Source organism: Labeo rohita, chromosome 4 (assembly GCF_022985175.1).
Source record: "Labeo rohita strain BAU-BD-2019 chromosome 4, IGBB_LRoh.1.0, whole genome shotgun sequence".
NCBI lineage: Eukaryota > Metazoa > Chordata > Actinopteri > Cypriniformes > Cyprinidae > Labeo > Labeo rohita.
The window spans coordinates 20574879-20591818 of NC_066872.1; the positions used below are offsets into that span (position 1 = coordinate 20574879).

General features: G+C 34.2%; 4 protein-coding genes across 9 annotated transcripts in view; 1 reads left to right on the forward strand and 3 right to left on the reverse strand.

Moving 5' to 3' along the window:
- The window catches only part of LOC127164253 (gastrula zinc finger protein XlCGF49.1-like), a 30531-nt gene extending 24313 nt beyond the window's left edge, over nt 1-6218 (reverse strand). Inside the window, exon 1 of the mRNA XM_051108095.1 lies at nt 6197-6218. The gene's annotated coding sequence lies outside the window, so the exon portion shown is untranslated. The remainder of the gene's footprint in view (nt 1-6196) is intronic.
- The window catches only part of LOC127164203 (gastrula zinc finger protein XlCGF7.1), a 240762-nt gene that overhangs the window by 222000 nt on the left and 1822 nt on the right, over nt 1-16940 (forward strand). For 2 of the 6 annotated variants that reach the window (XM_051107991.1, XM_051107990.1), the window contains exon 3: nt 10133-14742. In XM_051107991.1, the coding sequence (XP_050963948.1) occupies nt 10133-11208 (1076 nt within the window). In that variant the 3' untranslated portion in view covers nt 11209-14742. Of the gene's footprint in view, nt 1-6718; nt 6794-8126; nt 8283-10132; nt 14743-15075; nt 15224-15570; nt 15849-16940 lie in introns of those variants that run through there. The other 4 variants (XM_051107992.1, XM_051107996.1, XM_051107997.1 and 1 more) reach the window with 4 other exon arrangements.
- LOC127164190 (gastrula zinc finger protein XlCGF57.1-like) overlaps nt 1-16940 on the reverse strand; it is a 93598-nt gene that overhangs the window by 64936 nt on the left and 11722 nt on the right. The window lies entirely within an intron of this gene.
- On the reverse strand, nt 981-6230 carry LOC127164246 (gastrula zinc finger protein XlCGF7.1). The gene is made up of 3 exons (XM_051108081.1): nt 6089-6230; nt 4753-4886; nt 981-2073 (listed from the first exon to the last, which is right to left on the reverse strand). The coding sequence occupies exons 2-3, from the start codon at nt 4835-4837 to the stop codon at nt 1379-1381; spliced, it is 780 nt and encodes a 259-aa protein (XP_050964038.1). The 5' UTR covers nt 4838-4886; nt 6089-6230; the 3' UTR covers nt 981-1378.

Consider the following 16940-nt stretch of genomic DNA (forward strand, 5'->3'; position numbering starts at 1 on the left):
GCCAATCCACTCATAAGTGCTTGTGACTCTTTAGCGCTCCCTGTTTTTGGAGAGAAGTGTAAAGCTATATCTATCTTTTATAAATCTGATCAAATGAAAGACACTTTGGAGATATGAAGGATGCAGTGCTAGGTATTTAAGATTAACATGAAATTAGCCAAAACTGTGTCTGTTATGCCCCCTTTAACTGAGATAGACTTAAATACACTTTGCTGACATAGATTGATATAACATTGCGATATCGTATACTATTTGAAGCTGGACTACTAACTGAGCTGGATGATGACATCATTAAATTTAGTGATGAACTGCCTTTAACTGAAAATTGAGTGTTTACTGTTGCCCTTTTGCATTATTGATGCACTATTTCCTATTTAATATTATACAGCCACTTTGTTACAATTCTGTATTGTTAAAAGCGGTATATAAATAAAGGTGACTTGACTTGACATTGTCCAGAACTGTCCAATGTGAAAACAAGTGGGACAGTCTCATATCTGCTCATATGGCACTCAATTAGAGCATACTGCATTTCTGTTTTTCATCTAGGTATTAGTCAGCTACAAAAGATTTTTTTTATTTAATCTGAGTAATAGTGCCAGCTTCTGCTGACACTGTGATATTGAAGGACAAGTAGCTGGACAAGTAGTTGTTTCCAGGTTGGAACATATTTAGACACTCAGAGAGGACCTTATCTCTGTTGGGCTCAAACCAAAATCAACCCCTGGGTATACAAACCATAAACAATGAAAATTCCAATTGTAATGATAATTTTTTGCATATCAGTCCACAAAGTCAGACTTGTGATGCAGACTTGAATCCTAAATCACATTATAACCGAGTTTCATAATTGATTAAATTTACAACTGATACCAACTATTTAATAGTAATGTCACTTAATGACATTTAATGTCACAACTTGTGTGCATTAACTAAAGATGAATCAAATACTGCAGATCAACATTTTTACTCATGTCCTTTTATTTGTAAAATTTCATTTTATAAGACAGTCTTCAGTCCTGAATCTGCCATTCATGTCTAAAATATTACAAAAATAGAGTCCTCTTCACTATGCAATAGAACTTGAGAACAGTTTCAGTTTAGATTTAAGCAAATCATTTATTGAAGTGATGCATGACCTTCTTTACATCTTTCTTCCAACACTATTAGCACTTTTGACAACACAGATCACAACATTGTTTTGCTTAGCTTAACAATGATGACATGACAAAATAGCACAACTGTCCAAGTTAGTACAGAATATTACTGACGTTGTGGCTATATCAACCAACTGTTAATATCAACAGAAAATAAACACCAATGAATTTCACCTTTCTTGGGATATAAGGATTTAATTTTAAGTCACCTGTGTGACTTCTCATGTCTGAAACATGGGTTGTTTTATGTCTGAAACTCGTTTAAATTGCTTCTCTCCAGTGTGAATTCTCATGTGTGACTTAAGATTTCCTGCTTGTAAGAAGGTGTCTCCACACAGATTGCAGATGAAAGACTTCTCTGCAGCGTGAACTCTAATATGGCTGCAGAGGCTTGTTTTACAACGGAAGCTCTCTCCACACTGACGACATACAAAACAGTCCTTTATTAAATGTATTCTCCTCATGTGGTTATTAAGGCTTTCTTTACATTTGAAACCACTTCCACAGTGATCACACGTGAATGGCTTCTTTTTAGCGTGAATGTACATGTGTCCTTTAAGATTTCCTTTTCTAACAAAACACTTTTCACAGTGTTGACATTTGAATGGCTTCTCTCCAGAGTGAATTTTCATGTGTTCATTAAGGTTTCCTTTCTTAACAAAACTCTTTCCACACTGTTGGCAGGTGAAAGGCTTCTCTCCAGTGTGAATTTTCATGTGTTCTTTAAGGTTTCCTTTTTGTGGGAAACTCTTTCCACACTGACGGCAAGTGAGTTTTTCGTTAGATTCAGTCTTCTGAACAGAGTTTGTTTCAGTCCGTATGGATTTTTCTACAGCCATGAACTCATGTCTCTCGTATTGATTTTTCTCTTCCATTTCTTTCAGTTCTTCATTCTCTTCTTTCAGTGCCATCAGGTCTAAAGTGGAAAAGACAATTACAAGTTAATGGCAGTTTAATGGCTCAAAGCAACAGACAGCAAAACCAAGATATAAGTATCAAAACACATCAAAGGCATTATGCAACAAAACTGGGTAATTATAGACATGTTGGTTCCTTGCTGCTGTTCCCTCTGGCTTGCTCAGTTGGGGACATTTAATTTCCAGCAATTATCGTCAACTGGATTGCACAGATACTATTTGAACTGATCTGAGCTGGATCATGACATCACTGAATTCAATGATAAACTGTCTGTAATTAAAATTTGAGTGTTTACCGTTATCCCTTTGCATTATTGACACACTATTTTACTTTTTTTTTTTTTTTTTAGATTTATTTTTGGGCAGGACAGTGTAGATAAGACTGGAAAGCATTGGGTAAAGAAAGAGGGGAGTGGGATCGGCAAAGGACCATGAGCCTGGATTCGAACTCGGGTCGCCTCGAGTGCAACTGCATTGTACGCACTATTTTACTTTTTAAAGTGGCCCTATTATGGATTTCTATAAATTACCTTTCATGCAGTGTGTAACACAACTCTAAGTGAATGAAAACATCCCGCAAAATTTTTAATCTGAAATTGTTCTGTGTATAAAGTTTCTTTCTTTAAAAGTTGACGTCAACTTGAAACTCAAGCATATTGCCCGCCTATTTGTTGCGTGCACAGACCCGGAAAAATGTATTCCTCAGCTGGGATCGTTCAGAGCCCTTTGAAGCTACACTGAAACTGCATTTTTAACCTTCAATCCATTGAGCACCACTGAAATCCACTATATGGGGAAAAATCCTGAAATTTTTCCTCAAAACCTTAAATTCTTTGCGACTGAAGAAAGAAAGATATAAATATCTTGGATGACATGAGGGTGAATAAATCGTAAGAAAATTTTAATTATGAAAGTGGAGTAATCCTTTAAAAACTTTTGCTCTCATGTGCTCTGTAGCATGCAAAATATATATTTAGTTGTGTGTGTTGTGTTTACGCCGCGCAGCTTGTAGGTCTCTGGCTAACCGGCTAACAGCAATATCTATTCACTCGCAACTGTCTAAAAACGTGTCGATGAATAGTGAATGTCGCTATAATTTAGTAATCATAACTTAGGAGTTACGATAAAGAATAGGGCAATACGTTGGTGTACAAACTGCAGTGCTTTTTGCGTTGGGCTAACGCATATACCATGGCTATTTGGGTGTTTAACGTAATGGTGATAGGCGTTCTGTTTCTGAAATGCACTGCATGCAGTAGACCAATCACAACAGACTGGGTCATTGGACTGTAGGAACTAGTAACTAAGGCCATGTCCACACTAATACGTTTTCATTTGAAAACGCATCTTTTTCTCTCCGTTTTGTCCTTCTGTCCACACTGAGACAGTGTTTTTGGTCAAGGAAAATGGAGCTTTTTGAAAACGCTCTCCAAAGTGGATAAATTTGAAAACATAGTTTTTGCGTTGCAGTGTGGACTCTGAAAACGGAGGCTTTTGAAAATAATGATGCATGTTTAGTCATGTGACGCATATTGTACCAATAGATATCCATGTTTATATATTGTAATTGTGGCTATGTGCTAATCACTTTCACACTGCTGCTAAAGATATATTTGTACACTCTTCATATTACAGTCCTAAAGAGATGACAGAAAACGTACTCACAGTTGCTATCCTGACTCCTGCAGCTAAACGTGAGGGCAGCTGCTTTTTAGATCAAACATGAGAGTGCACGACATGGACGCATTAGTGAATGATGAATTGCATTAGAACTTACTATGTCTCTTCCGTCTGTATCATCTCAGTGAGTTTTTACGCATGCACAGTTTGGCGAATTTAACGTTTGCCTACGTTTCAGTGTGGATGAGAAACATTTGGAAAACGCTTGAAAACGCTAGTGTGGACGAGAACGTTTTAAAACAAAAACTCAGTTTTCAAATGTATCCGGATTAATGTAGACGTAGCCTAAATTAGGGGAACTAAATTAGCTCATACTTTAGAGTAGGGTCTAAACCAGCACAATAGGTACTACCAGTGACATAAATGTATGTTGATTGGCCAGATGCATACAAAACACTTGCTAGTTTGTCGACACTGGCAAATTGCAATCAAAATATAAAAGGTTTCAAACCTAAAATGATGCCACCTGACATTTTGAGAATTTAAGATAACAAAACAAAATAATATGCACTATTTATTATTTAAATGTATTAAAAATGAATTCAAACTAAATAGGGTTTTATAGAATAAAGTGATGTATGTAATGAACTTACCAAATTATTTTGAAAGGAAATAATACATATTTTTTAAATACCACTGCGGAAATATCTGATAGAATTTAGTGGTTTTCAATTCTGAAACTGATTTTAAATTTAATGTTACTAAGAATAATTGTTTTGTTTATGCTACTTCTGTATAATGTTTCCTAATTACTGCATGTCATAACAACAAAAGCCCAACTTGAAAGTCAGATCTTCTCAGGTTGAAGGCAGCATTAGTGTTTATCTGATCATGTGATCTTGTCTGTTCACACAAGATGACCCGCTCTGTGTCAAATAAAAGGCCCATAATTTAGACACTCATATGACATTCTATGAAAAATATCCTTCATTTCTGTAGAGTTGGACATTTGAATAAGGATCAAATGAGTACGTTCAGCTTTGATAATAAAAACCAACCTATTTGTTCCTCAGTATCTTCTTGTTTTACTCTGAATACTTCTACAATCTTTATGTCTTCACTCTCCTGTTTAATAAACGCCATCCTTATAATCGTGTCACGTGGATCTCACCAGGCTTCACCAAGAATTTTTCTGTGTTTGGAAAAAAATTAAATGCAAAGTAAATCTCTCCAGTCAGTAAACAAAAGAACACAAATACTACAAATACTTATTATAATTACTGTAAATTATTATAAAACATAATTGTAAACAAACATGCCATTTTTACCAAACGCAGGAATCATTTCAACAACAATGTACTGGTAAAACAATGTATGTGTAACAGAACGTAAAGTGGTGGCCAAAATTATTAGAATGCTAGTATTTTCACCAGCTAAAAAAAACAGTTTTAAGTTTTGTTTTCTATCTTTTGCTGTAGTGTGTCTGTAGCAAGTATCAGTTTACTCTTCCAAACATTCATTTTGCCATTAATTGTAATAATCTAGTGAGATTTTTGTTTGCACAAGGAGTCTGACAACAGCCAGTGCTCCACACAGAGGTCTGGGTCCGGTTGCATAAAAGGTTAAAACTAGTCTTAAAAACTAGTCAAAATTTGATTAGTCTGAAATTTGATTATTTGATAAGTTTATGCAACTGGCCCCCGATCTCATCATCATCCAGTCTGTCTGGAATTACATGAAGAAACAGAACAAACTGAGACAGACTAAATCTAATAAACTAAGACTCAGTGTGCAAACAAAAATCTCACTGGGTTATTACAATTAATGGCAAAATGAATGTTTGGAAATGTAAACTGATTATTTCCTACCGACACACTACAGCAAAACATAGAAATAACTGACTTAAAACCATTTTTAACTGGTAAAAATACTAGCGTTCTAATAAGTTTAGTCACAACTGTAAATACATAAAACAATAATGCATATTTGAACACCACATTGTCCTGCTATGAACAATCTGTCAGTAACTACACTTACTCAGATCTCACACTTACAGCATAACACACTATCAGTATGTGGTTCATAAATAATAATTAGTTTAGTAATTAATTAGATTAGTAATAGTATATTTTTATTTAATGCCATGTCAGCATCTTAGGCTATTTCCATGGCAAAAACAATTTAAAAAAAAAAACAAGTATAGCAAATACAATAAAAACCAGCAAACAAACAAAGTTATATTACACAAGATGTTTACCATTAACATAAGATTATCTTTAAAAAGCTCGGTTTCTATCATCACTAACGTTACTTGCCAGAGACCGAATGCTTGTTCAACATAAACTGATTCACAAATAATTATAAGCAAAATGAGACGCATCTTCTGTTACTTACGTGTGGATGCTCTTTATTTATAATAAATAACATTAAACAAAAAATACACAAACGTCTGAAGAGTTTGCATCGATTCTAATTTAAATGAGTAAAAAAACAAAACAAAACCTTTCTTCAGCCGAAAAACAACAGATGCAGAAGCTTGGCGCAGCCTTTTTACGTCACATCGCCAGACTGACATAAAAGTCATCTTATTCCTCTTGTAGATTTTCAGGTGTTGTAGACGCTACTATGCGTATTAACACTTAGAAGAAACTAACCATTTTCATTAAAGATTTCCATTCAGACAGTCAAAACGGTCAATTTAATATCTTAATATAATTCACTTTAACCAAAAGAAGGTGAAATTTGATGTATTGCCTTTATATTCTGGGGTGAAACTGAGATGGAATAAGATGAATACACTGACATAAAGATTTAGTTTAAGTTAATAAATTAAACAGTTGAATCTCTCTGCAACCACAAAATTAATTTTGATTACAATTTCTTCGATTCTTAGTAGTTTGAAATATCTTTAAGTTTTTTTCCAATCCTGTAATTTGAAGACCCGGATCACAGCTTTTGATAGCTCCTTCAATTCAGCCTATATGTGCTATCTACTGTAAAATTCTATGATTTTAGCGAAAAAGACTTTTATTGAGGTCTGGCGATGTGACGTCATAAGGCTGCACCGCGCTCCTGAGCCTGTGATTCAGCTGAAGAAAGGTGTGTGCTTTCAATCATTTAAAGTCTTTAAATCAATATAACTCGTTTAGAAAATTGTATATAAAGCTGTAAAATAAATGATTAATTAATGTAACACTGTAATGCTTTGTCTGTAATGTAATATTTATCTATTGACATCCATAAAGGTTATTTTGTGCGTGTAAAACGCATTCACACATTAGTAAGGTGCGTCTCATTTCGCTCAATATTTTATGAATCAGTTTATCATAAACACGAATTCGGCCACTGTCAAGCAGTGATCTGAATCAATTGCACTGCAAAATTATTCACTGATTTCAAGTGTTCGAAACACCTGCTGCTCAAAACACTTTATATGCAACGAGAACAAAAAACACAAACATGTTTAATGACAACTTTTATACAACCAGCTGCCAATATTTCATTAAAGTGAAATCTATTAAATATAACCTACAAATCAGTAAATACTAAATATAAATCTTAATAGAAATCTGAACCTTTGTATAATTAGTTTCCTTTTATTAATTTGAGTGCTAGTTTTGGTTGGGCTTTTTGTGTCAGGTTTAAAGGCGCAGTATGAGATGTTTAAAATTAACAAACAAAGGCATATTTTGATGATGCTGTGATTGAGTGTGGAATCATGGGAGTTGTCTTCATCTCCACAGCCTGTGTAATGCAATCCGACAGGACTCGAGCAGAAATCATGTTCATGGATGAGCTAATTAATTAGAGGTTTTTTAACATCACTGTAGTATGAAGCAGGGAGGGGTTAAAATCCGTGGAAGCTAAACTAGCCCGCTGGAGTGATTGCTAATGAGAGACGCCACAGTTGACTGCTTCTGCTCTTTCCTGTCATACGTATGTGGGGTTGAGTAGCACTGTTTTATCATGCTAGGGTACATTTGAGTGTGTTGAACGTTCTATTGTAATGCTATTCATTGTAATGCTTTTGTTTTATGTTGTGATTGTATTGCATTGTGTTCTGGGACCCCCTCGAAAACGAGATGGTACATCTCAAGGGGTTAATCCTAATAATAAATACCTAAATACCTAATTCATAACATATCAAAGTGTTTTTGATGTTTCTAATTACAAGAAACTTGACAGTAGTTAAAATGGCTTATTTGTTTGGGTTTAAACGTTCTTGGAAACATTTTGAATAATGTAAGTACACAAGTAAACAAAATATGACACTGTTGTAGTGTTTTTCGGATTTTACATATTGTGCTTTTAACTCTCACTCTGACTGACTTCCTAAAATACCGACTACTGAATTCGGGAGCTGATTGAGACGCGCTCAGAGATTTAATTTGGTTTTATTTGTCTTTCTGTTAATTATTGTTATCTTATACAGGACAAAGTGTCCAAACACACAGAAAAATTCTGGTGAATCAACGGAGATCCACGTGACACCCTGTTATAAAGATGGCATTCATTAAAGAGGAGAGTGAAGACACGAAGGTTGAAGAAACATTCCGAGTCAAACAAGAAGATGCTGAGGAACAAACAGGTTGGTTTTCATTCTCAAAGCTGAACTCACTCATTTGATCCTTATTAAAATGTTGAGAAATAGTGATATAAAAATAATACAGATATAGCCTAAACAAAACAATTATTCTGTGTAATATTAAACACTATATTTTTGAATAAAAACAATGAAAGCGATATAAAGCAAAAACTTTAGTTTGCATGAAGCAAACAGTGACAGTAGTGTTTTTGACTTGACATTTGTTATTTGTTGTCTTTATTTTCCATTGCCCCTGGGGAGGGAGAGAGAGACATAAAATGCTGTTCTTTTTAAAAACAAGCAAATATGAAGGCATCGTTTTATAAACTAAGGCCCAGTTCCATGGACAGGGCTTAGCCTGAGCCAGGATTAGGCCATAGATCAATTAAGACATATAAGTAATTTTTTATAAATGTGCCTTAGTTAAAAACACTACTGGTGTGGATCTTGAGACAAAACAAAGTTTCTTTCAGTTAAAACACCTCAGACTTACATTTTAGTGTAGGACTAGGTTTAAGCTTTGTCTGTGAAACTGGGGGTTAATGTTTTAAAGTTGGGGAAAGGTCCACGAGGCGGAATTCGATCTCGGGACACCCGAGGCGCAACTGCACCACAAGGCTATTGGCGCTTACCTCCTGCCTCATTCTTATTAGAAACTGAGAACAATAATTGCAACATCATAAATAATGATAGCGGCATGAACATTAAGTTTCATATTATTCATAAAGACGACATGAAAAAATGTCTTTTCACGGAAAACAACGTCTTTTTAAGATGTAAATGACATGAAATTACCAGAAGATTGCAGCAGAGGATCACTCATTGGCTGCAGCTGCCATTTCAACTCCCTAGTTTTTTCAAGTCTTTTCAATTTATTATAAAATTACTAGTATAACAAAATTCAGTGCTTTTACCTCATTTAAGTGTATAGTATAGCAAGTGCAGAAAGTCATTAAAATAAATGAATAAATAAATAAGCTCACACAAACAGCCTATAAGGGTGAATTATTCAAATAGCCTCCTCATTTATAGTTCACTACAAATTAGCCTAAGTTAAATATTAATGATATAAGAATTAAATAATCCATTTAATATGAATCAATATGATTTTGAAATGTTTTGTATTTCATTTAATAACTACATCTTTTAAGTTTGATCTTGAACTGTAAAAGCTATTAAATAGCCTATATTCAACCAACACAAATTTGTTACTGCTGTAGTCTTGTTACTCTGAATTTAGTTTGAACCATGTAATGCACAGCTCTATTTTTGACATTGGCTTGTCAGAGGTTTCGTTCGGTTATTACTGTCAATCATAGCTGTGACTTGCGCATATTTAGTGGATTTACTCGCCTAATTTTTTACACTTGCATTTGTCATTCTTGGAACCGTGTACACTTTTTAACTTTTGTGGCATGAATACAGATTAATCATGTATATACAAATTATAATTTATGTGAAGATTAAGTTCAATATTTTGTTTTAAAAGCCTATTGAATGCCTTTCAATTGTACTGTAATGTTGAATGGGTGTAATAGCTACAATTGATGATGTACAGATTTACAACTACAACTGAAATGCATTTAATAGAGACAAATCAGTAGCAGTATTGATATCAATGGTACCGACCTTCATTAATAATAGGCAACTTTGTAAAAAGATTTAAACCACATATTTTAAATAAACAGTCTTTATGCTGTTTCTAAATTAATTTGGACATGTAAATATATTAATATGCAATTAATTACTAATTAATTGCACATTTTCAGTTCGATTGACAGCAGATGTTTTGATGTTTGTTGCTTTGTACCATTACTCTGGTGTTAACTTGTATTTTTCTTATTTCACTGTAGACCTGATGGCACTGAAATTGGAGAGTCAAGAAATGAATGAAATGGAAGAGAAAAGTCTAAATAAGAAACAATCTGATTTCGAGACTGAAGGAAAATCAACTAGTTGCTCCCCGAATGAAAAGACTACCTCACAAATAGAAGCTCGAAAAACACGAACTACAAACGTAATTTCCTACTTAATAATTCATACCGGAGAGAGCTCTTTCACCTGTCAACAGTGTGGAGAAACTTTCAGTCAAAAAGAATGCCTTAAAGTTCACAAGAAAATTCACACTGAGAAGAAGCAGTTCATATGCTCTCAGTGTGAAAAAAGGTTCACGGAGAAAAAAAACCTTAATGCCCACATGAGAACTCACACTGGAGAAAGACCTCACACCTGCAAACTGTGTGGGAAGAGTTTCACACGTAACGGAAACCTTAAAACTCACATGAGAATTCACACTGGAGAGAATCCGTTTGTGTGTGATCAGTGTGGAAAGGGTTTCAAACAGAAAAAAATCCTCAGTACCCACATGAGAATTCACACTGGAGAGAGGCCTTTCACCTGCCCTCAGTGTGGAAAGAGTTTCACACGTAAAGAAAAACTTCAGACTCACATTAGAAGTCACACTGGAGAGAAGCCGTTCACATGCGATCAGTGTGGAAACAGTTTCAGATATAAAGAAAACCTTAATATTCACATGAAGATTCATTCAAGAGAGAGTCGCTTTAACTGTCGTCAGTGCGAAAAGAGTTTCACAGACCGGAAACATCTTGAGAATCATGTAGTAATTCACATTGGAGAAAAGCCTTTTATGTGCCACCTCTGTGGAAAGAGTTGCTCAAGAGAAGGACATCTTAAGGTTCACATCAGAGTTCACACTGGAGAGAAACCGTACACCTGCCCTCAGTGTGGAAAGTGTTTCAGGTTTAAAGGAAACCTAAAGACTCACATTAGAAGTCACACTGGAGAGAAGCCGTTCAAATGTCTTCAGTGCGAAATGAGTTTCTCGCATAGCGCAGACCTGAAACGTCATTTGCAAATGCATTCTGAAAAGAACATCTCGAACAGAACATCCCAAGGAGCAATTTCTTGAGGGGTTCAGGACAAAAAAAATGTTTTTTTAAGTTTAGAAACATTTTGTGAAACTCTTGCCTCACAGTGGTTTGATCCTCTGCCTGCTTTCCCTTTTTACCTCACCTGCACACATACGTCCGGTGGGAGAGAACAAAGCTCTTTAGTAGTTGTGGAGCTCCAGTAAATAGACTATCAAGGCTGGTCTTTTCTCTTTAATACAGATATTGTGGAGTCATTAATAAATTATTCATGACAAAAAAAAATTATGACAACCAATACATTTCACTGTGTTAGCAATTATAACTTGAACTAGTTTTTCTGGTAGCTTGTTTAATACAGTAGCATGTTGGACAGTATGTTCTACCTTTGTTTTGGGTTTTGCTCAATATGATGGTAAGTGGCATACCAGTGGGCTTGCTGCAGTTGAATATCTAAGTAAGAGACATCCTCTGTCCCAGATGAAAATTAAAATACTATGTGGAGGACACAAGATGATTTAATGACCACATAGTAAACCTATGAACCTAACTTATATTTAAACAACTATCGCTTTGTGTTTTTGGCCAGATAATATGACAGGGAAAAAAAATATAAGATCATTTTTTACTAGGGGTGTAACGGTACATGTATTCGTACCGAACCGTCACGGGCATCTCAGTTTGGTGTAAGAAGCCTTACAACGAATACAGGCAAGTCACCCTCAATCCAGAAGGGGGTGCCTGCAGTAATGCAACTCTGTTTGATAACTGCCGACAGAAGAACAGCGAATGCCAGGAGTTGCGCACTTGAAAACAAAGACCACTAGACAGTGACAAAGGAGTATGACGTTACTTTAAAGGCTTGCGCACTCAACTGTCTGCGAAATGGAGCTTTGTGCTCTTGTATCCTACCTCTCTCATTCGGCACAAATCCAAATATTCCATAATAGTTCCATATTTGCAATGCATCCAAATGCTAAATTATTATTTATTATGTAAATTATAGACTTTGTACTTCAGTCATGTTCTAATGGTGACACAGTGAGGCGGGTGCGCTGATGTTTGATTCACTGTATTTTCTTTTGATAAAGTACCAACTGCACTGTCAAGTTACCAATGCTAGAAGCCTGGAACTGATATGTTTTGTGTTTGTGTGCGCCAGCGCAATTACTTCAACTTTCTTCTTACCAGCAAAATCAACTTAAACAAAAAACAAATAGAATGTCACTTTCTGCCATTTGAGTTTCCTTCCTGTTACAAAACTGAACTGAAACTCAAGAAAATATAGGCTACGTTATGTGTCGCACAGTTTTTTTTCCCCTTGTCTATCGGTTAACTAAATGAAATATATTACAAGTATTTATTCCTTGTGTGTGTATATGTACTGCAGATTTTATAGCCTATATATGAGATTAATTTGATATAATATTTAGTATTTTCACATCTATGTGGAAAAAACTAATTTGTACTACTGTCCATTTAAAATAAATGAAAAGAAACCTAGCATAGTAGTTTTTTTTTTCTATTGTATCAAAATCATATTGAACCGTGACCCTTGAACCGAGGTACTTACCGTACCGTTACACCCCTTTTTTTTTTAATGCACCAAAATGCCGAGTATTTACAAAATGTCACAATATACAGGCAATTTGGCTTTAATTAAGGCAGAACATCTTTGTGTCCCCTTCAAAAATGACTCTTGATAAATTTTGTGTTTATTGTTTCCCCCAGCTGTTAGATGACTGTGTTCTTTGCTGTAGTTTCACATATAGAGCAGTTGCGGTAGATGTGTGTTTATTCCTCTGAATGAAAATGTAAGTCAAACTTCTACCTTGCTGGGAAATGCAATAATGTAACTGGAAGACAGAGCTAAGTAGTAACTGGTTACATGTAATCTAAATTATGTAATCAGATTCCAAAAATTAAGTACTTGTAATTAAGAGTAAGTTACATTTTAAATGTTCATAATCAGACTACAGTTACTTTTTTGTTGGTTACATGATTATTCACACAATAGCAATACATTATTTATCATTTATTGATTCTCTCTAATTCTTCTTTTTTTATTTTTGAAATGTTCTTTTCTAAAATCTCAGAAAGTCTAGTTTTGTGGACATTCACACATACACTCTTTAAAATAAAGGTGCTTCACGATGCCATAGAAGAACACTTTTTGTCTGAATGGTTCCATAAAGAACCTTTAACATCTGAAGGACTTTTCTGTTTCACAAAAGGTTCTTTGTGGCAGAAGAAGGTTCTTCAGATTATAAAAACGTAAAAAGAGATGGTTCTTTAAAGAACCTTTGACTGAATGGTTCTTTGTGGAACTAAAAATGGTTCTTATATGGCATCACTGTGAAGAACCCTTTAAACACCTTTATTTTTAAGAGTGTAGACTAGTCATTAGTCGGGTGGTGACAGCATTTTGTCAATGGATTTACAAAAATCATTTTGGGTTTAAGAAGTGTTTCAACAGTGCATCAACTACTGATGAACACATTCATTTTTATTTAAATTATCACTCTGCAGGTTATTTATCCATGTATAATTATGTATTATTAAAACGCTTTTGTCTTTTTAACTCATTAAACTGCACAAAATAAGAAATCGCTATTCCTTATTTGCAGACATTTTTGTCATCTGAACCTCTTTCACCTAATATATACTGTAAAGGGGTAGGTGTAGTCAATCAGTCAATTCTGTAAAAGACAATATCTCCCTTTCTATTGAACTTTGAGCGTTGTAACTTTTACACATTACACATGAACTAAAGGTAAAAAGTGAAATCATAATCAGTCCCTTGAAGTACCCCTGAGATTTTAAAATAAATGTTTTAATAGTCGAGTATCACATTTGCATTTTCACGGTTCTCTGACTTTGGTCAATGGTCATATGGCGTGTAGGTAAACAAAATATTTCATTTTTTTCAGTAATTGAATGATTTTGATTGTTATTTTAAAAAGATTTATTTTAATGTTACCTCAATTTGGGAAACCTTGATTTAATTTAATGTTTAATGCACTTCATGTTGATAATTACAATGAAAGGAATATATTTTGTATTTTTACATCATTATGCTACAAGATTATCCTGTTTAAATCAATGCAAAAAAGTTACATCAAAAGTAATCTAAAAGTAATCTGATTATATTTCCTAAAATGTGTAATGTAATGGATTATGTTACTGACTACAATGTAACGAGTCATGTAATTTGGAATTAGTAACGGAGTACAATTTGTAAATATTCTACCCAGCTCTGCTGGAACATTAAAAATAAATAAACAAACTTAACAAAATTACTTGTTTCCAGTTTCTAGGTTTTTTTAGTTTGTTTGTTTTTTGTTTTTTTGGTTTTTTTTTTTAGTTTATTGTTTAGTCAAGTAGATTTCGATTTAATGTTGTTATATCTGGATAAATTCACTGATTGTGGAACCTTATAAATACCAGGCACCTTTAAATTTATGATCAGGGAAAGCATGGAAATATATTCTATTTATCTTCAGCTCTGAACTATTTTTTTTATCAGCTCAGTTCATTCTTTGTTGTTTTTCTAGTATACTGTATGTACATATACTTACCGTTTCCTTTCTAATTAATTTGCTGCAATAAACAATCCTAAGCAGTTGGTTCCTTTATTGTCTTGTATGTTAATTATGCTTTAGAGAAAGAATTTTAAATTTTAATTGTGTGTATACACACACACACATTTAAATTTCACATAATTGTACAATATGTACTTTATTATGTATTTCACCAAGAACTGAACTCCGATTTCCTCTACTATAAACGTATTTTGTAATTTTAAACAGGACTTTTATTTTGGTTTAGTGATGTGACGTCATACGTCTGAGCCGCGCTCCTATATTTGTTGTGATTCGGCTGAAGAAAGGTTTGTGTTTATTAGCATTTATAGTGTTTACGTTAATACAGTTTTATAGTTTGCACAAGCGGTGTACAGTGGCTTTATTATTATTGAATTTAACATTGTAATACTTTAGATATCATTTATGAGCGTTAGATTGTGTAAATAAAGTGCATCCACACGTGAGTAAAAAGGTGCATCTCATTTCGCTCCCTATATCGTGCATTAGTTTGTCGTAAGAAGCCAATTCGTTTGCTTGCTTGTAGTGTTGAGGGTAACGGAGCTTTTCGAAACTCAGAGGTAACTGAATCAGTTGCATCACTAAATGATTCAGTGATTCGAAGCGCTCGAATCTCCGCAGTGTAAATGCAACCAGATTAATAAACACAAACCCGCGAAATGACAATTTTTACAAAACTGCAAATGTTTTCATTAAAAATACAATCTGTTAAATATAAGTACCAAATATTATTCATAAGAAATGTGTGCATGTAGGAAATATTAATTTGCAGCTCTAATTTTGTGTTGTTTTTTTTCTCAGGCCATTTAAGTCCATTCCCTCTGACTGACTTCCTTACTGAGCTGACTACTGAACTAGGGAGCTGACTGAAACACACCCAGAGATTTAGTTTGGGGAGTTTTGGGGTATTTTTGGTATTATTCTCATCTTAAACAGGGCAGAGTATTAAAACACACAGAAGAGATCCACGTTACACACTATTATAAAGTCAAAGATGCTGTTCGTTAAAGAGGAGAGTGAAGACATTAAGATTGAGGACACATTCAGAGTCAAACATGAAGGTACTGAGGAACAAACAGGTTGGTTTTCATACTTAAAGCTGAACTCATACATTTGATACATAAAATGTCCAGCTCTACAGTAATGAATGATCATTTAGAAGAATGGCACATTGGTATCTTAATTAAAGCTTTGTTTTTTTACACTAAGATCACATGACCAGACAAATACTATTGCTGCCTTCTAGTGAACCTAAGTAGATCATACTTCCTACTTTCCAGGTTTGCTGTTGTTAGATTTTGCTGTATTTGGCTGAGCAGTCATTTGGGTGGCTCTCCAATTTATTAGACTGTCAGATTGAATGAGTTTCATGAACAATATTATCAAAGATACCATAAATAATATTAAATCGGATATCACAAACAAGATTATACGAATGCTTAGCTGAAAATATGCATCTTTGGTCTGTATAATTAGCAAAGCTTTTTGTGTAATTGTGTGTAATTAATGTAAAGAGTTAAGAAATTAAAAAAAAAGATTATTTAAATTATGCAAATAATACTGTCCTTTTGGGGGAAGCATATGCAAGAGGAAAAGCAGAGGACCTAATACTGAGCCCTGTGGCACTCTGTACTTGTGTATGATAAAACGTCTCTTCATTGACAGTTTCTGTACGATGATGGGTATGGGATAAAATTTATCTCAAAATTACACACACAAAAAATAATCCATGCACAGTTATCCATGAACCTGATAAAAGTTGCAAATGTATCTTATTATCCACAACTAAAAGTCTTTCAACGTGTGTTTGTGAAAATTCAGGATTATATGAATGTGCAGTGTTTTTTACAAATAGTAACAACAATAGTAAAAACTGCTGTACTTCTGTATAATTCTGAATTTCACAGACACACATTGAAAGGCAGAAAAGGTGTTTGGTTGTGGATAGTAAGATACAACTTTTATCAAGGGCATGGGTAACAGTGCATGCATTTGTTAGTAAGTCAGACTGTTTTCATCCCATAGTGGGGCTTAAATTAGTTACTATGCAAAAATTTAACATAGTTCACAGGACACTATTTGTAATATTTTTAAAGTAAAAGGCAGATTTGAGATTGGTCTATAATTAACATCCTGTTTGAGGTTTAATAATTACCAATTTTGGAACATGT